The sequence below is a fragment of the Lissotriton helveticus genome, chromosome 5_1 (genome assembly GCF_964261635.1).
Source record: "Lissotriton helveticus chromosome 5_1, aLisHel1.1, whole genome shotgun sequence".
NCBI classification, from domain to species: domain Eukaryota; kingdom Metazoa; phylum Chordata; class Amphibia; order Caudata; family Salamandridae; genus Lissotriton; species Lissotriton helveticus.
In genome coordinates this window covers 366397643-366417962 of record NC_136065.1, presented here as the reverse complement: position 1 = coordinate 366417962, position 20320 = coordinate 366397643, and the positions used below count along the sequence as shown (strand labels likewise).

The window sequence follows — 20320 nt, the reverse complement described above, 5'->3', positions numbered from 1 at the left end:
CTCCAAAATAAAGTCACAGGAATACCACATGCTAAAGCCGGAGGTATTATTTTAACAGTAATAAGAACAGAAATACTCAGCTGATTCCCCTCCCCCACCGACCCCGAATGGACAATAGCAGATCTTTAACTTTGCACATGAGCCTCAGAAATAGCAGGCATAGTAACTCCAAAACGCAGTTTCCTTAAACAAACTATGAAGGAGTAACATCTGGAAAAGAAATCAGGGACTTGATATGAGCATGTAAATGGTTCAACTGCAACCGTCCCATAAAGCCACTCGCTTAACACCTTCACTGCGGCGGCTATTCCGCCGCAGTGCTACGGGTTTTGAGCGGCCGCGCGGCGGGCGCATGCTGGTGACGGAACCGCTCCGTCACCAGCGTCGGTTGAGCTGTGCTCGTGACGGAGCGGTTCCGTCACGGCCCGCCCCGCTCAATAGAACCCTCAGCGCAGGCGCGGAATTCGCGCCGCGCATGAGCATTCTATCGAGCTGGGCGGGCCATGACGGAACCGCTCCGTCATCAGCACAGCGCGACCGCGGCTTATGACGGAGCGGTTCCGTCATCAGCACCGAAGGGGTTAAGCATGGCATAGTGGAAATGAATATGCTACTTACCAGTATGCATCTGTTCTTGGCATGTAGGGCTGCTAACATTCATATCTATTGCATAGATCGCCGCCTAGTGTTGGGTCCGGATGATCGCACATTGTTGTCCTGGAAGAGTCTTCGAAGTATCACGAGATAGGTGGCTCATCCCCTGGACTACAGTGCGCATGGGCATCGACTCCATCCCCAGATTGTTTTTAGCCATTGTGTCAGAGATGGAGTGAAATAGTGTAAATGATGTCCATGCTAATGATTGAATGCAAGAAGCAATCTGCAGCTGCTACAGGCGCCGGGGAGGAGGGTGGGCGATATGAATGTTAGCAGCCCTACATGCCAAGAACAGATGCATACTGGTAAGTAGCATATTCAGTTCGAGGCATGTGGGCTGCTAAATTCATATCTATTGCATAGAATATATAGCAGTCCCTCCATTAACGGCGGCCGCCCGTGCCAACTGCAGAAGTCTGAAATAGAGTCTTGAGAACAGCTTGTCCTACAGCTGCCTGCTGTTTGGAATGTACGTCTACGCAGTAATGTTTGGTAAACGTGTGTGGTGTGGCCCACGTGGCTGCTCTGCAAATGTCTTCCAAAGGAATGTTTCCCAGGAATGCCATGGAGGCTCCTAACTTGCATGTGGAGTGTGCTCTGGGTGGGATTGTTAAAGTGCGTTTAGCTTTCTGATAGCAAATCTGAATACATTTAACGATCCACCTGGCTATTCCCGCTTTGGAAATGGGGTTGCCCTTGTGCTGAGCTGAAAAGGCAACAAATAGTTGTTGTGTCTTTCTAAATGGTTGTGTTCTGTCAATATAGTACATCAACGCCCTCTTAACGTCCAAGGTATGGAGCATTCTTTCCGCTACCGTCTCTGGATTTGGAAAGAATGCGGGCAGTTCAATTGTCTGATTGACGTGAAATTGTGACACCACCTTTGGAAGGAACTTGGGGTTAGTGCGGAGCACCACCCTGTTGGAATGAACCTGAATAAATGGCTCTTGTATTGTGAGCGCCTGTAGCTCACTAACACGTCTGAGAGACGTGATGGCAATGAGGAAAGCCACTTTCCATGTCAAGAATTGAATCTCACATGAATGTAGAGGCTCAAAGGGTGGACCCATCAACCTAGTGAGGACCACATTGAGATTCCATACCGGAGCGGGCGGGGTTCTGGGAGGAAGGACCTGCTTGAGCCCTTCTAGAAAGGCTTTAATGGCAGGCACCCTGAAAACAGAGAGGCGCTGCCTGTTCTGAAGATAAGCTGCTATGGCTGACAAGTGTATCCGAATGAAAGCGTACGCTAGATTGCATTTGTAAAGATGTAACAAGTAGCAAATGATGTTTGGAATGGATGCATCTAGCGGATTTATGTTATGCTCTGTACAGTAGATGATAAAACGCTTCCATTTCGCTGCATAGCAAGCTCTGGTAGTGGGCTTTCTTGCCTCTCTGATGATGTCCATGCATTCAGGAGGCAGATTATGGTAGCCAAACTCTAGGACTTCAGGAGCCAGATCGCCAGATTGAGCTGTTGCGGGTCTGGATGCTGGATGTCGCCATGGTTCTGCGTCAAGAGCCTGGGTGAGAGGTGCAGCCTTTGATGCGGTACCACGGAAAGTTCTAGAAACGTGGTGTACCATGGTTGGCGTGCCCACGTTGGAGCAACCAGGATGAGCGTCATCGAGTGTTGCTTTAGCTTTCTTGCCACCAGCGGAATGAGAGGTGCTGGGGGAAAAGCGTACGCAAATCTGCCTGACCAGTTCATCCATATCGCATTGCCTTGCAACTGTGGGTGAGGGAACCTGGCGGCAAAGCTTTGGCATTTTGCGTTTTCCCTTGTGGCAAACAGGTCTATCTCTGGATGACCCCACTGCTGGAAGTACGGGCGGAGTACCGATGGATGTACCTCCCACTCGTGCATTTGATGGCTGTACCTGCTGAGCAGATCCGCCATCTGGTTGTCCTTGCCCGGAAGGTGTTCCGCCATGAGGAAGATGTTCCTCTGAATGGCCCACTTCCACATGCTCTGAGCCAGATGAGACAGCTGTGGAGAGTGCGTAACCCCCTGCTTCTGGATGTAGTACATGGCCATCATGTTGTTCGTCCGGATCAACACGACCTTGTTGCACAAATGTACTTTGAAGGACTTTAACGCCATAAAGATCGCCATCAACTCCAGACAGTTGATGTGCATCTTCCTTTGCTGTGTCGTCCATAGTCCCTGCACCGTGTAGTGGAGCACATGAGCTCCCCACCCCTGGAGAGATGCGTCCGTCGTGAGGATGATCTGTGGTACAGGCTCTTGGAACGGTCGGCCCTTGCAAAGGTTGTGTGGATTCCACCAATGCAGAGAGTTGTATGCCCGACCGGTCACCAACACTAGGTCTTTCAACTGTCCATGAGCCTGCGTCCACTGATGTGCTAGACATTCCTGGAGCGGACGCATATGCAGTCTCGCGTGCGGGACTATGAAGATGCAGGAGGCCATCATGCCTATCAACTGCATAAACACTCTCGCTGGGAGTGAGTGTTGGGGTCTGAACCTCTGGATTAGCGACTGGATGTTGTCGATCCTCGCTGGGTTTGGCTGTGCTTTGGCAGCCAGAGTATTTATGGTCGCGCCCAGATACTGACGCACATGGGCTGGCTGGAGGTGCGACTTCGGATAGTTTAACGAGAACCCCAGACTGTGAAGGAGGTGAATAGTGTGGGACATGTCCGCGGCGCACTGTTGAGCCGACTTGGCTTGAACGAGCCAGTCGTCCAGGTAAGGGTAGACACGTATGTTCTGTCTCCTGAGGTGCGCCGCCACGGTCGCCAGACACTTCCTGAACACTCTGGGTGCAGTGGCCACTCCGAAGGGTAGGACCGTGAACTGGTAATGCCTGTTCTGTATGGTAAACCTGAGGTACTTTCTGTGGGATGGGTGGAGTGGAATGTGAAAATAAGCATCCTTGAGGTCCAAGGTTGCGAGGAAGTCTCCCTGGTTTAATAGTGGAAGAACCTGTTGTAGCGTCAACATGTGAAAATGTTCTGAGAGTATGTATAGGTTGAGGGGGCGCAGGTCCAGAATGGGTCTGAGTGAGCCGTCCTTTTTTGGTATTAAGAAGTACAGGGAATAAACCCCTGTGCCTTCTTCCTCCACTGGCACGAGCTCTATTGCTCCTTTTTGCAGCATTACGAGAACCTCCTGCTGCAATAAGTGCAAGTGCTCTGCTGACATAGGACGTTGTCTTGGGGGTATGTTGGGTGGAGTGGACGTTAACTCCAAACAATACCCGAACTGGATAAGCTCTCTTACCCACCTGTCTGTGGTGATGTTTCTCCAGACTGGCAGGAACTGTTGGAGTCTCCCCCCCGACAGGTGTTGGATGGTCGGTGGGCAGTGACAGGGAGTCACTGTTTGGTGGCAGCAGAGGAACGGGAACTATTGTTGCCTCTGCCCTTGGCGCTGTTTCCTCTGTAACCACCTCTATTTTGTTTGGGGTAAGAGGCCTGGGCGCCTCCTCTATTGAAACTTGTCTGCTGTGCCAAGTGTCCTCTGGGAACACCTCTTGTACTTGAGCGACGAAAAGTGTTGCCCCTGTATTGCTGAGACTGAAGAGCACCCATGGACTTAGCCGTCTCAGTGTCTTTTTTAATCTTTTCAAGGGTGGTGTCAACCTCCGGGCCAAACAGTCTGTCTGGATTGACGGGTTGGTTGAGGATAGTTGTTTGGATCTCGGGCTTGAAGCCTGAGATGCGGAGCCATGCCTGACGCCTTAACATAACACTAGTGTTCACCGCCCTTGCTGCTGTATCTGCAACATCAAGCGCACATTTAATCGCAGCATTAGAAATGAGCTTGCCCTCCTGGATTAACATTTCAGCTCCTTCTTTGAACTGGTCTGGAAGGTGCTGCAAAAGCTGTTCCAAGGTGTCATAATGCGCCCTATCATATCTAGCCAACAGGGCTTGTGTATTGGATATGCGCCATATGTTTGCTGCCTGCGCTGCCACCCTTTTGCCCCCTGCCTCCAGCACTTTTGACTCTTTGTCCGGGGGAGGAGCTTCACCCGTTGTCTGTGAATTCTCCCTCTTGCGGGCATTGGAGACGACCAAAGAGTCTAGAGGCAACTGGCCCCGTATATAAGCAGGGTCCCCAGGTGCCGGTCTGTATTTCTTTTCTATACGTGGGTTGACCACCCTTGCCCTGGTGGGTTCTTTGAAAATGTCAGTGGCATGTTTGAGAACCCCTTTAAGCATTGGCAGTGTTTTAACAGTCTTTTCCGATGCAGAGAATGTATCAAACAAAAAGTCAACTTCCACAGGGTCGGCATGCATCTCCACCTTGTGATTTGCAGCTGCCCGTTCAATTAAGGCATTAAATGCCGCAGAGTCTTCAGTAGGAGAAGTCTTTATCCCATAAAGCTGTGGGTCACTAACCACCTGTTGGTCACCCTGGTCACCAGTGTCTACCCATGAGTCCTGCTGCTCATCAGGGTCATTATTTGCAGGGAAGTTATACTCTTCATTCTGGTCATTTCCATCCCCATCTGAGTAAGTGGGTGAAGGTGTTGGACTCCTCCCAAGCTGTTGAGGAATGGGTTCCACAAGGTCTGGAGTATGTGGTGCAGGCCTTTTCTTTTTTAGAGGGATTACATAGGATTCCACTGGCTGGGATGTAATTTTCCTCTTGTAGAGCATTAATTTGCCCGTGTCGGCGTCGATAAAATGCTCCGATTCATCGTCCTGCGAAAGTGGTCGAGCAGAGCTTCCACTACGCTGAGTCTGCCGCAGCCCCTCCGAGTCATCGGGCACCGTACGCGGTGTGAAAGCCTTCGGCGCCACCTTCGGCGGCAGAGTATAGAGGATCGGCGTCGAAGTCTTCTTCGGTGGAACAGTCGCCTTCGGTACCGAGGGCGTTTTCGGCTCCTACGCCTTGTCCCGTAGCCTCTTCAGGGAGCCCGCGACCTGCTTAGTAAAAGAAGCGGACGGCTTCGTCGATCTGACCATGGGCCTCGATCCACCACCAGGTGATGATCCGAGCTTTGACGACTTCTGTTTGGGCGCGGACGCACCCTCGACAGCAAGGCTCCGGTCTGTGTTGGCCTTAGGCGTCGACGCCGCCGGCTTCGGATCGGCAGATTTTTCCCTTTGCGTCGTGGTTCCAGACGTCGGCTCGGTGGCCTTCGCCGACGCCACTTCGACTGTCCGTGTGCCTGGGGCCGCGGTAGTCTTGGGTGAAGGTGTCTCGACAGTCTTTTTCGACTTCGACTCCACCATCTTACTCGACACATGGTCGACGACCTTCTTCGAGGCGGCCTCCTTGGCCCCCTTGGGTGCCTTATCGTGTTCGACAGCCTTTTTCGGCTTCGAAGCCTCCGAAGACGACGGTTTCGAAGGTGTCTCCGCCGTCTTCGGTTTCGATGGTGTGTCGGCCATCTTAGATGATGTCGAAGCCGATGGTTTCGGTTTCGTTTTCTGTAACAGAGGCTCCGCTGAAATGTCTGTAGCCGGGCCAGAAGGCGGGGCCGAGCACTTAGGGTGAGGGTCGTGGGTAAGGCCGAGTGGCGATCCCGTGACCTGAGCCTTAGTTATTGTACGGACGGGGCATAGCTCTTCCTCCGAGCTATCTTCCGCGGCCCCATAAACTTCGTCGTCCCCTACCTCCTCGACGTATTCCTCTAGGTCCAGGCCCTCAACGGCTTCTCCGTAGTCGGCCTCGACCTCCGCCGATGGAGGCGAGATCTGAAGCAGAAGCTCTTGCTCGTCTGCCTCGGGGTCGTTGAAGATGTCCACAGGTGCCGGTGCCGATCGCTGGGCCTCGAGGCGCGCCACGCGCCGAATCTTGAGCGTCTTCTTCGACCTGAACTTCGAACAGGCCATACAGTTGGCCTCGTTGTGGTCCGGCGACAGGCACTTGTTGCATACAGGATGCACGTCGATGTGTGGGTACTTCGAACCGCACACGGGATACTTTTTGAACGGACTTCGTTCCATTGTAGTTTCGTCGGGGTCTTGCTGCGTCGAAGGGCCTCGATGACCGAAGAGTCACGCGACTCCCCAGACAACCGACTCGAAGAGTCGGAGTATACACGAGAACCGAACGCCAACAATACCGACGAGGTTAGAAAGCCTTTTGGCCTTCAGAGAACTGTTTTTACCGATTCAGACAGGAGACGTCGAAATCACATCCGAACCCAATGGCGGAAAAAAACAATCTGGGGATGGAGTCGATGCCCATGCGTAACTGTAGTCCAGGGGAGGAGCCACCTATCTCGTGATACACTCGAAGAATCTTCCAGGACAACAATGTGCGATCATCCGGACCCAACACTAGGCGGCGATCTATGCAATAGATATGAATTTAGCAGCCCACATGCCTCGAACACATGTAATCACAAACGATAGGAAACTACTTGAGTCAAGAAAGGGTTAATGTGATTTAGTCCAAGAGTAGAGAGGTGGCTAGAAGAGCAGGACAGAGAAGACCTAATGTACTAAATGCCAGACTTCACAGTTAAGTAACAAGTTAAACAGGAGCAATGCAAATGTAATGCTAATGTAGGCACTTCTATATCCTGTACTTTAAGACTACATTTGAAATTTTAGACTGCACACAAACATATAACATATAAGAGATGTGTACCCAAACATTTGTGTACTCACGGAGAACATGCCGGCTCGTTATGCCTCGCTCCGTGATCGTGGCCTCCATGGCACTGATGGCAGATGGGAAGATATACGACTGCTGCAGAACATGAGGCATGTGCGGGTGGTCCAGGGAACTGAAGGCTGTTGTATTGTACTGCTCCATCCCCTCAAAGAGCTCCAGCACCGTCAGCTCGTTTCGGCGGGACTTTGTGTTCCAGAACTGGTACTAGGGAAAACAGGAGAGGGAGTTTGTGAACCAAGAAGATCGGGAAACACTGTGCTGCATATTTGACGCTGTACATTCACCTACGATTCAGAAAAGGGGGTGGTGATGAACAGAGTGTCTGAATTAAGCAGACCACTCTTACCCAGTCCAAAGATCAGGGCTTGATCCATCACCGTTATTTATCTCACTGCCCCATCCCAGCTCAGAACCTGGCTATATGCAAATTAGTCTGTCCCTGGCCCAGTGCATCATGGGAACAGGGCAGACCAAACTACCAAGCCAATTCTTCACCAGAAAGGAGACAAGCTACCGGGGACGGCTGGAATGCCAGAAACCGGTCCCCGGAAGCTTGTTTCCTTCCCAGTGTAAGAATTGGCTTTTGTAGTCTGGTCTGCCCTGTTCCCATGATGCACTGGGCCAGGGACAGACTAATTTGCATACAGCCAGGTTCTGAAACTGGGATGGTGCAATGAGCTAAAAAACGGTGTTGGATCTAGCCCTGATCTCTTGACTGGGTGAGAGTACTCTGCTTAATTCAGAGACTCTGTCCATCACCACCCCTTGTTGTAAATAATTTTGTCCACCCTAAGCGTGGAAGGGTATACTCAAATGTGAGTCCCTTGCTCATTGCACCATCAGGATTCAAGCAAGCCGGGCCGAAGACGGCTGGAATGCCAGAAACCGGTCCCCGGAAGCTTGTTTCCTTCCCAGTGTAAGAATTGGCTTTTGTAGTCTGGTCTGCCCTGTTCCCATGATGCACTGGGCCAGGGACAGACTAATTTGCATACAGCCAGGTTCTGAAACTGGGATGGTGCAATGAGCTAAAAAACGGTGTTGGATCTAGCCCTGATCTCTTGACTGGGTGAGAGTACTCTGCTTAATTCAGAGACTCTGTCCATCACCACCCCTTGTTGTAAATAATTTTGTCCACCCTAAGCGTGGAAGGGTATACTCAGATGTGAGTCCCTTGCTCATTGCACCATCAGGATTCAAGCAAGCCGGGCCGAAGACGGCTGGAATGCCAGAAACCGGTCCCCGGAAGCTTGTTTCCTTCCCAGTGTAAGAATTGGCTTTTGTAGTCTGGTCTGCCCTGTTCCCATGATGCACTGGGCCAGGGACAGACTAATTTGCATACAGCCAGGTTCTGAAACTGGGATGGTGCAATGAGCTAAAAAACGGTGTTGGATCTAGCCCTGATCTCTTGACTGGGTGAGAGTACTCTGCTTAACTCAGAGACTCTGTCCATCACCACCCCTTGTTGTACATTCACCTACAGCACTTAGTACATCCAAGGATCAGAGGCAATAGGACAAGTGTAATATGTGCTCATTAACAGCTAACGGGACATGCAAGAGGAGTTTGGGTGCACAAAGAGTAAGAGAATAGTAATGGCCAACAAAGAAAAGTACTTTTCCTGAAAATGTAGTTTTGGATAAGTATTTGATATTTCAGTAGGTTTTTCCTCTTCGAGGTAAGATATACCAATCAGGATCTGGAACATTTTTCACCAGAGTTCCTACCCGGAACCATGTGATGCCCAAGCAGCTCTGATTGCAAGTTGGAAACGTCAATTCAGGAATTAATGTAGTGAAGCAAGGGCAAAATAGACAAAGCAAACCCAAACAACTAAAAGGAAAATAATACTTGCCCTGGAAGCATCTGTCCGTGCCATGTACTCCTGTAGATTCACATGCTGTGCATACTCAGGACATCTAGTGTTTGGTTCAGACGTGTGCAACTTGGTTTTGTTCGAAGATGTTTTTTTGAGTCACAAGGTATACTGACTCCACCTATTGCTGGTAATACGCACAGGCATTGGCTCCGTTAGATTGTTTTCTGTGTACAAAGGGTAAGGATGTAGATGGAGCATACTGATATGGAAGAGAGAACCATGCAAAGTAAAGGTAAAGGAATATGCTACTTACCAGTATGCATCTGTTCTGGGCATGTAGGGCTGCTGAAATTCATATCTGTGCATAGATCGCCGCCTAGTGTTGGGTCCGGATGATTGTACCTTGTTGTCCTGGAAGAGTCTTCGAAGTATCACAAGATAGGTGACTCCTCCCCTGGACTATAGTGCGCATGGGCATCTTCTCCATCTTCAGATTGTTTTTCGCCATTGTGGCAGAGATGGAGATAGTAATGAATATGCTACTTACCAGTATGCATCTGTTCTTGGCATGTAGGGCTGCTAACATTCATATCTATTGCATAGATCGCCGTCTAGTGTTGGGTCCGGATGATTGCACATTGTTGTCCTGGAAGAGTCTACGAAGTATCACGAGATAGGTGGCTCCTCCCCTGGACTACAGTGCGCATGGGCATCGACTCCATCCCCAGATTGTTTTTAGCCGTTGTGTCAGAGATGGAGTGAAATAGTGTAAATGATGTCCATGCTAATGATTGAATGCAAGAAATAATCTGCAGCCGCTACGGGCGCCGGGGAGGAGGGTGGGCGATATGAATGTTAGCAGCCCTACATGCCAAGAACAGATGCATACTGGTAAGTAGCATATTCAGTTCGAGGCATGTGGGCTGCTAAATTCATATCTATTGCATAGAATACATAGCAGTCCCTCCATTAACGGCGGCCGCCCGTGCCAGCTGCAGAAGTCTGAAAAAGAGTTTTGAGAACAGCCTGTCCTACAGCTGCCTGCTGCTTGGAATGCACATCTACACAGTAATGTTTGGTAAACGTGTGTGGTGTAGACCACGTGGCTGCTCTGCAAATGTCTTCCAAAGGAATGTTCCCCAGGAAAGCCATGGAGGCTCCCAACTTGCGTGTGGAGTGTGCCCTAGGGGGGACCGTTAAAGTGCGTTTAGCTTTCTGATAGCAAATCTGAATACATTTAACGATCCACCTGGCTATTCCTGCTTTGGAAATTGGGTTCCCTTTGTGCGGTGCTGAGAAGGCAACACAAAGTTGCTGTGTCTTTCTAAAGTGTTGTGTTCTGTCAATGTAGTGCATTAACGCCCTTTTGACGTCTAGCGTATGGAGCATTCTTTCCGCTACTGTTTCCGGGTTTGGAAAGAATGCGGGCAGTTCAATTGTTTGATTGACATGAAACTGTGACACCACCTTCGGAAGGAACTTTGGGTTAGTGCGGAGCACTACCCTGTTTGAGTGAATTTGTATAAATGGCTCTTGTATTGTGAGCGCCTGTAGCTCACTAACACGTCTGAGAGATGTAATGGCAATGAGAAAAGCCACTTTCCATGTTAAGAACTGAATCTCACATGAATGTAGAGGCTCAAAAGGTGGGCCCATCAGTCTAGTGAGGACCACATTGAGATTCCACACAGGAGCTGGTGGGGTTCTGGGAGGAATGACCCGTTTCAGTCCTTCCAGGAAGGCTTTAATGGCAGGCACCCTGAAAACAGAGAGATGCTGCCTGTTTTGGAGATAAGCCGCTATGGCGGATAAGTGTATCCGAATGGAAGCGTACGCCAGATTGCATTTGTAAAGATGTAACAAATGGCAGATGATGTTAGGAATGGATGCATCTAGCGGGTTGATATTATGTTCTGTACAGTAAATGACAAACCGCTTCCATTTTGCCGCATAGCAAGCTCGGGTAGTGGGCTTTCTTGCCTCCTGGATGATGTCCATGCATTCAGGAGGCAGATTAAGGTAGCCAAACTCTAAGACCTCAGGAGCCAGATCGCCAGATTGAGCTGTTGCGGATCTGGATGCTGAATGTCGCCATGGTTCTGCGTCAAGAGCCTGGGTGTGAGATGCAGTTTTTAACGCGGCACCACGGAGAGTTCTAGAAACGTAGTGTACCATGGTTGGCGTGCCCACGTTGGAGCAACCAGGATGAGCGTCATCGAGTGTTGCTTGCGCTTTCTTGCCACCAGCGGAATGAGAGGTGCTGGGGGAAAAGCGTACGCAAATTTGCCTGACCAGTTCATCCATATCGCATTGCCCTGCGATTGTGGGTGAGGGAACCTGGCGGCAAAGCTTTGGCATTTTGCGTTTTCCCTTGTGGCAAACAGGTCTATCTCTGGATGACCCCACTGCTGGAAGTACGGGCGTACTACTGATGGATGTATCTCCCACTCGTGCATTTGATGGCTGTACCTGCTGAGCAGATCCGCCATCTGATTGTCCTTGCCCGGGAGGTGCTCCGCCATGAGGAAGATGTTCCTCTGAATGGCCCACTTCCACATGCTCTGAGCCAGATGAGACAGCTGTGGCGAGTGCGTACCTCCCTGCTTCTGGATGTAGTACATGGCTGTCATGTTGTCCGTCCGAATCAACACGACTTTGTTGCACAGATGTACCTTGAAGGACTTGAGTGCCATGAAGATTGCCATCAACTCTAGATAGTTGATGTGCATCTTCTTTTGCTGTGTCGTCCATATTCCCTGCACCGTGTAGTGGAGCACATGAGCTCCCCATCCCTGGAGAGAAGCGTCAGTCGTCAGGATGATCTGTGGCACAGGCTCTTGGAACAGTCGGCCCTTGCAAAGGTTGTGTGGATTCCACCAATGCAGAGAGTTGTATGCCCGACCGGTCACCAACACTAGGTCTTTCAACTGTCCTTGAGCCTGTGTCCACTGATGCGCCAAGCATTCTTGGAGCGGACGCATATGCAACCTCGCGTGCGGGACTATGAAGATGCAGGAGGCCGTCATGCCTATCAACTGCATGAACACTCTCGCTGGAAGTGAGTGTTGTGGTCTGAACCTCTGGATTAGCGACTGGATGTTGTCGATCCTCACTGGGTTCGGCTGAGCTGTAGCAGCTAGAGTATTTATTGTCGCGCCCAGATACTGCCGCACATGGGCTGGCTGAAGGTGCGACTTTGGATAGTTTAGCGAAAACCCCAGACTGTGAAAGAGGTGAATGGTGTGGGACATGTCTGCGGCGCACTGCTGTGCCGACTTGGCTTGAACGAGCCAGTCGTCTAGGTAAGGGTAGACATGTACTTCTGTCTCCTGAGGTGCGCCGCCACAGTCGCCAGACACTTCGTGAACACTCTGGGGGCAGTGGTCACTCCGAATGGTAGGACCTTGAACTGGTAATGCCTGTTTTGTATGGTGAACCTGAGGTACTTTCTGTGGGATGGGTGGAGTGGAATGTGAAAATAAGCATCCTTGAGGTCCAAGGTTGCGAGGAAGTCTCCCTGGTTTAACAATGGAAGAACCTGCTGTAGTGTTAACATGTGAAAGTGTTCTGAGAGGATGTACAGGTTGAGGGGGCGTAGGTCCAGAATGGATCTGCGTGAGCCGTCCTTTTTTGGGATTAAGTACAGGGAATAAACCCCTGTGCCTTCTTCCTCCACCGGCACGAGCTCTATTGCGCCTTTTTGCAGCATCACCAGAACCTCCTGCTGCAATAAGTGCAAGTGCTCTGCTGACATAGGACGTTGTCTTGGGGGTATGTTGGGTGGAGTGGACGTTAACTCCAAACAATATCCGAACTGGATAAGTTTCCTTACCCACCTGTCTGTGGTGATGGACTCCCAGACTGGCAGGAACTGTTGGAGTCTCCCCCGACAGGTGTTGGATGGTCGGGGGGCAGTGACAGAGAGTCACTGTTTGTTGGCAGCAGAGGAACGGGAACTGTTGTTGCCTCTCCCTCTGCCCTTGGCGCTGTTTCCTCTGTAACCTCCTCTACCCTGTTTGGGGTACGAGGACTGTGCGCCTCCTCTATTGAATTGCGTCTGCTGTGCCAAGTGTCCTCTGTTAACACCTCGTGTACTTGAGCGACGAAAAGTGTTCCCTCTGAATTGCTGAGACTGAAGTGCACCCATGGATTTAGCTGTCTCAGTATCTTTTTTGATCTTCTCAAGGGTGGTGTCAACCTCTGGGCCAAACAGTCTGTCAAACGGGCTGGTTGAGGATAGTCGTCTGTATCTCTGGCTTGAACCCTGAGATGCGGAGCCATGCTTGACGCCTCAACATCACACTAGTGTTTATCGCTCTTGCTGCCGTATCTGCAACATCAAGCGCACATTTAATTGCAGCGTTGGAAATGAGCTTGCCCTCCTGTATCAGCATCTCAGCTCCTTCTTTAAACTTGTCTGGAAGGTGTTGTAATAGATGCTCTAAGGTGTCATAGTGTGCCCTATCATATCTGGCCAACAGGGCTTGTGTGTTAGATATGCGCCAGATGTTGGCTGCTTGTGCTGCCACCCTTTTCCCCGAAGCCTCCAGCACTTTTGACTCTTTGTCTGGGGGAGGAGCTTCACCCATAGTCTGTGAATTCGCCCTCTTGCGGGCATTGGAGACCACCAAAGAGTCCAGAGGCAACTGGCCCCGTATATAAGTTGGGTCTCCAGGTGCTGGCCTGTATTTCTTTTCTATTCTGGGGTTTACCACCCTTGCTCTCGTGGGTTCCTTGAAAATGTCTGTGGCATGCTTGAGAACCCCTTTGAGCATTGGAAGTGTCTTCACAGTTTTTTCTGCTGCAGAGAACGTGTCAAACAAAAAGTCAACTTCCACAGGGTCGGCATGCATTTCCACCTTATGGTTTGTAGCCGCCCTTTCAATCAAGGCATTAAATGCCGCAGAGTCTTCTGTTGGAGAAGTTTTCACACCATAAACCTGTGGGTCATGTACAATTTGTTGGTCCCCCTGATCACCAGAGTCTATCCAGGAGTCTTGTTGCTCATCAGGGTCAGTGTTGTCAGGAAAGTTATACTCTTCATCCTGTTCACCCCCATCTCCATCTGAGCCAGTGGGTGAAGGTGTTGGACTCCTCCTAGGTCGTGGAGGAATGGGTTCAACGAGTTCTGGTGTTTCTGGTGCTGGCCTCTTCTTCTTAAGAGGTATGACAAACGACTCCAAAGGCTGGGAAGTAATTTTCCGCTTGTAGAGCGTTAATTTTCCCGTGTCTGCGTCGATAAAATGTTCCGACTGCTCTTCTGAGTCCCTTGGCACCGATCGAGGTGCAAAGGCCTTCGGCACCACCTTTGGCGGTAGAGTATAGAGTATCGGCATCGAAGTCTTCTTCGGTGGGGCTATCGACTGTGGTACCGAGGGCGTTTTCGGCTCCGACGTCAACCCCTTTTCCCGTATCCGCTTGAGGGAGTCCGAGACCTGCTTCGTAAAAGAAGCGGATGGCTTTGTCGATCCGACCGATGACCTCGGTCCACCTCCAGGGGAAGATCAGAGCGTCGACGATTTGTCTTTGGTCGCCGGAGACGCAGACGCACCCTCGACAACTGCACTCCGGTCCCCTGCCACGGCCTTAGGCGTCGACGCCGCTGGCTTAGGATCGGCAGCTTTTACCGTTTGCGTCGGGGCTCCAGACTTCGGCTCGGTGCCCTTTGCGGACTTCGCCTCGACTGGGCGTTTGCCTGTTGGCGCGGTAGTCTTGACTGAATGCGTGTCGACAGTCTTCTTTGACTTCGACTCAACCACCTTGCTCGACACCCGCTCGACGACCATCTTTGAGCTTGGCTCCTTGACCTCCTTCGGTACCTTAGCCTGTTCGACAGCCTTTTTCGGCTTCGAGGCCTCCGAAGACGACGGCGTCGATTGCGTAGCAGACGTCTTCGGGTTCGATGGCGTGTCAGCCATCTTTGTTGTTTTCGATTCCGATGTTTTTAGTTTCGGTTTCGATTTAGTTAATGGAGGCTCCGTCGGTGTGTCCGTAGCCGGGCCAGAAGGCGGGGCCGAGGATTGAGGTATAGGGTCGTGGGTAAGGCCGTGTGGCGATCCCGTGACATGAGCCTGAGTAATTGTACGTACGGGGCATAGCTCTTCCTCCGAGCTATCTTCCATGGCCCCATAAGCTTCCTCGACGTCCCCTACCTCCTCGACGTATTCGTCTAGGTCCTGGCCCTCGACGGGTTCTCCGTAGTCGGCCTCGACCGCCGATGTAGGTGAGATCTGCAGGTGAAGCTCTTGCTCGACTGCCTCGGGGTCGTCGAAGATGTCTACAGGTGCCGGAGCCGGTCGCTGGGCCTCGAGGCGCGCCACGCGCCGAAGCTTGAGCGTCTTCTTCGATCTGAACTTCGAACAGGCCATACAGTTGGCCTCGTTGTGGTCCGGCGACAGGCACTTGTTGCATACAGGATACACGTCGATGTGTGGGTACTTTGAACCGCACACGGGGCAGAACTTGAACGGACTACGTTCCATCGTAGTATCGTCGGGGTCGTGCTGCGTCGACAGGGCCTCGATGACCGAAGAGTCACCCGACTCCCCAGATATCCGACTCGAAGAGTTGGAATACACATGAGACCGAACGCGAACAATACCGACGAAGTAAGGAAGGCCTTTTGGCCTTAAAGAAGTTGTTTTATCGATTCCGACCAGGAGACGTCGAAATCACATCCGAACCCAATGGCGGAAAAAAACAATCTGGGGATGGAGTCGATGCCCATGCGCACTGTAGTCCAGGGGAGGAGCCACCTATCTCGTGATACTTCGAAGACTCTTCCAGGACAACAATGTTCAATCATCCGGACCCAACACTAGGCGGCGATCTATGCAATAGATATGAATTTAGCAGCCCACATGCCTCGAACAGTAAGAGATGGCCATGCAAAAGATAATGCTGCAGCTGCAACAGGCACCGGGGAGGAGGGTGGGGGATATGAATGTCAGCAGCCCTACATGCCAAGAACAGATGCATACTGGTAAGTAGCATATTCCGTTCGAGGCATGTGGGCTGCTGAATTCATATCTGTGCATAGACTGTATAGCAGTATCTCCTCTAGCGGTGGTTACCTGTGCCAGCTGCAGCAGTTTGAAAGAGTTTTGAGGACAGCCTGCCCTACAGCAGCTTGCTGCTTTGCTTGCACGTCTACACAGTAGTGTTTTGTGAAAGTGTGTATGGTAGTCCATGTGGCTGCTCTACATAGGTCTTCAAGAAGAAGATTTCCTAGGAAAGCCATGGATGGCCCCATTTTTCGCGAAGAGTGTGCTCTTGGGGGTACAGTTAAAGTGCGTTTAGCCTTTTGATAACATACTTGAATGCATTTAACTATCCATCTGGCTATTCCTGACTTTGATATGGGATTCCCTTTATGTTGTGGTGAAAAAGCAACAAATAATTGCTTTGTTTTTCTAAATGATTTCGTTCTGTCCACATAATAAAGCAGAGCTCTCTTTACATTCAGTGGGTGTAGGGCTCTTTCCGCTACTGACTGGATTTTGGAAGAACACTGGCAGTTCTATTGATTGATTAATATGGAAAGTGGATACGACCTTTGGCATAAACTTATGGTTTGTTCTAAGAACTAGCCTGTTAGCATGTATTTGCATGAAGGGTTCTTGAATTGTTAGTGCTTGTAGCTCACTAACTCGCCTGAGTGAGGTAATGGCAATCAAGAATGCCACCTTCCGTGTTAGAAATAGCAATTCGCATGAGTGTAGAGGTTCGAAAGGAGGTCCCATAAGTCTGGTAAGTACTATATTTAGGTTCCAGACTGGGGAAGGTGGGTGCCTTGGAGGAATCACCCTTTTAAGACCCTCCATAAAAGACTTGATTGCTGGTACTTTAAACAGTGAAAGGTGTTGCCTGTTTTGAAGGTATGCTGCTATAGCAGCAAGGTGTAGTCTTATTGAAGAGTATGCTAGGTTGCATCTTTGAAGATGCAGTAGGTAACATATAATGTTCTGAATGGAAGCATCTAATGGGTTGATTTGGTTATTGTTGCAATAAATAACAAATCTTTTCCATTTAGCTGCATAGCATGCTCTAGTAGTTGGTCGTCTTGCCTCCTTAATGATGTTCATGCAGTCTGGAGGCAAGTTAAGGTACCCAAATTCTAAGATTTCAGGAGCCAGATCGATAGGTTCATCTGATTGGGATCTGGGTGTCTGATTTCTCCATGGTTCTGAGTTAGAAGATGGGGTGCGAGGCGCAGCCTTTGTCGAGGAACTACTGAAAGCTCCAGGAACGTTGTGTACCACGGCTGTCTCGCCCATGTGGGAGCAACTAGGATCAGTGAGAGTGACTGTTGCCGCAGTTTGCGTGCCACCAGCGGAATCAGTGGTGCTGGGGGAAAAGCGTACGCAAATCTGCCTGACCAGTTCATCCATATCGCATTGCCCTGTGACAACGCATGTGGGAGCCTGGCAGCAAAGTACCGGCATTTTGAGTTTTTGTTTGTGGCAAACAGGTGTATCTCTGGGTGCCCCCACTGTTCGAAGAATGGCTGGAGAACTTGGGGGTGAATCTCCCATTCGTGTAGTTGTTGGCTGTGTCTGCTGAGCAGATCCGCTATTTGATTGTCTTTCCCTGGGAGGTGTTCTGCCAGGAGAAAGATGTCTTTTGGAATTGCCCACTTCCATATGCTCTGTGCCAAGTGGGACAGCTGTGGGAAGTGCGTTCCTCCCTCTTTCTGGATATAGTACATGGCTGTCATGTTGTCCATCCGGATCAACACATGTTTGGAATGCTTTTAGAGCTAGGAATATTGCTAGCAACTCTAGTTGGTTGATATGCAGTTTCTTTTGTTTGATTGTCCAGAGCCCTTGTACTGTGTATTGAAGTAGGTGGGCTCCCTAAGCGGTCAGTGATGCGTCCGTTGTTCGTACTAGTTGTGGAACTTGCTCTTGGAACAGTCGCCCCTTGGAAAGGTTTTGTGGGTTCCACCACTGCAGAGAGTTGTAAGCGCGACTGTCTACCAACACTAGGTCTTTTAGTTGTCCTTGAGCTTAGTTCCACTGCCGTGCTAGGCATTCTTGCAATGGACGCATTTGAAGTCGGGCATGGGGGACAATGAATATGCAGGACGCCATCATGCCTATGAGCTGCATGAAGACTCGAGCTGGCAAAGAGTGTTGTGGCAGAAATTTGCGAATGAGCATCTGCATGCTGGCTATCCTCGCTGAGTTTGGATATGCCTTTGCCACTGAGGTATCTATAGTAGCTCCCAGATATTGTTGTGTGTGGGATGGTTGTAGATGCGATTTTGGGTAGTTTATCGAAAAACCTAGGCTGTGTAGCAGCTGAAGTGTTTGAGACGTGTCTCTTGCACACTATGCGTACGATTTTGCTTGTATTAGCCAATTGTCTAGGTATGGGAACACGTGGATGTGTTGCCTCCTGAGATGTGCAACTACTGTCGCTAAGCATTTTGTAAACACTCTTGGAGCCGTGGTTACCCCGAAGGGGAGAACCTTGAATTGGTAGGGTGGCCTTCTATTGTGAACCCGAGATATTTTCTGTGAGCTGGATGGATGGGTATGTGAAACTACGCATCCTTGAGGTCCAATGTTGCTAGGAAGTCTCCTTGCTGGAGCAGCGGGAGCTCTTGCTGTAGTGTGATCATATGGAAGTGCTCCAACAGTATGTATTGATTTAGGGGTCTGAGGTCCAATATTGGTCTGAGTGAACCGTCCTTCTTGGGAATAAGGAAGTATAGTGAGTATACTCCCGTCCCTTGGTGTTGGAAAGGGACTGGCTCTATGGCCCCCTTTTCCAGCATGCATTTCACCTCTTGTTGTAGCAGGGTGATGTGTTCTTTGGACATAGGGCGGTATCTGGGTGGTATGTTTGGTGGAGTAGAAGTGAGTTCTAGACAATAACCATACTGGATAATTTGTCTCACCCACCTGTCTGTGGTAATTGAGTTCCATACAGGTAGGATTTGTTGAATCCTGCCTCCGACCGGTGTTAGATGGTCTGGAGGTAGTGTGATGAAGTCACTGTTTTGTGGCAGTGGAGGCTCTGGTGTTATTGCCTCCACGTCCTCTTCCCTTATTATTGTTGCCCCTAAAACCTCCTCTGTTGGAGTTCTTGTTAAAGGTACCTTGGGTGTTGCTTTTGTATGTAGAGGTTTGTGAAGTATTGCCTCGTGTAGCTGCTCTGTATGAGGAGCGTCGAAAGAAACCTCTGTGTTGTTGAAACTGCAATGCACCCATTGATTTTGCGGTTTCTGTATCCTTTTTCATTTTGTCTAAAATGGTGTCGACTGCAGGGCCGAAAAGGAAGTCTTGATTGACTGGTTGGTTAAGAATGGTGGATTGCACCTCATTCTTAAAGCCAGAAATGCGTAGCCATGCGTGTCTTCGTAATAAGACGCTAGTGTTAATGGACTTGGCTGCAGTGTCAGCTGCGTCAAGCGCACATTTAATGGAGGCGTTTGTAATAAATTTCCCCTCCTGTATGAGGTCGTTAGCTTGTGCTTTGAAAGGCTCAGACAGGTGTTGCATCAAACTTTCAAGCTGGTCATAGTGTGCTCTGTCGTAACGAGCTAGTAGAGCTTGTGTATTTGCAATTCTCCATGAATTGGAGGCCTGTGATGCTACTCTTTTACCCGAGGCCTCTAGTATTTTGGACTCCTTATCAGGAGGTGAAGCTTCTCCTGTTGTCTGTGAGTTGGCCCGTTTGCGTGCATTAGCCACCACTAGTGAATCTAATCGCAACTGATCCCTGATATAAGTAGGGTCTGTAGGGGCCGCTCTATATTTCTTTTCAATCCTGGGATTGATTACACGTGCCCTGGTTGTATCTTTAAATATATCTGGCGCCTGTTTTAGCACCCCTTTCAACATAGAAGTGTTCTGACATTTTTCTCGGAAGTAGGGAATGTGTTAAATAAAAAGTCTTCTTGTATAGGTTCATTGTGCATGTCTACGTTGTGGTACTGCGCTGCCTTATCTATTAGCTGGTTGAAGATAATGGTGTCGTCAGTAGGTGACGGCTTTGTTGGGTATGAAGAGGTGTCAGGGATGGGATGCGTGTCACATGGATCAGTCAGCTCTACCCATGGTTCATTTTGAGGGTTAGGATCCTCTGGATAGTTAAAATCATATTGAGGATCTTCCCCTGTGTCGCCCTCATTGTCCCCAGATTGCGTAGGAGAGTAAGGAGCAAAAGGCGTAGTAGGCATAGTGGGATAGAAAGGAATGAAGGGTCTAGAGGTAGAAGTCCCAAAGTCCTTT

At 50.0% G+C, this 20320-nt stretch overlaps 1 protein-coding gene across 1 annotated transcript in view; it reads right to left on the bottom strand.

The window, feature by feature from the left end:
• The window catches only part of EMC1 (ER membrane protein complex subunit 1), a 320125-nt gene that overhangs the window by 73026 nt on the left and 226779 nt on the right, over positions 1–20320 (bottom strand). Inside the window, exon 20 of the mRNA XM_078642497.1 lies at positions 7258–7468. Coding sequence (XP_078498623.1) covers positions 7258–7468 — 211 coding nt within the window. The remainder of the gene's footprint in view (positions 1–7257; positions 7469–20320) is intronic.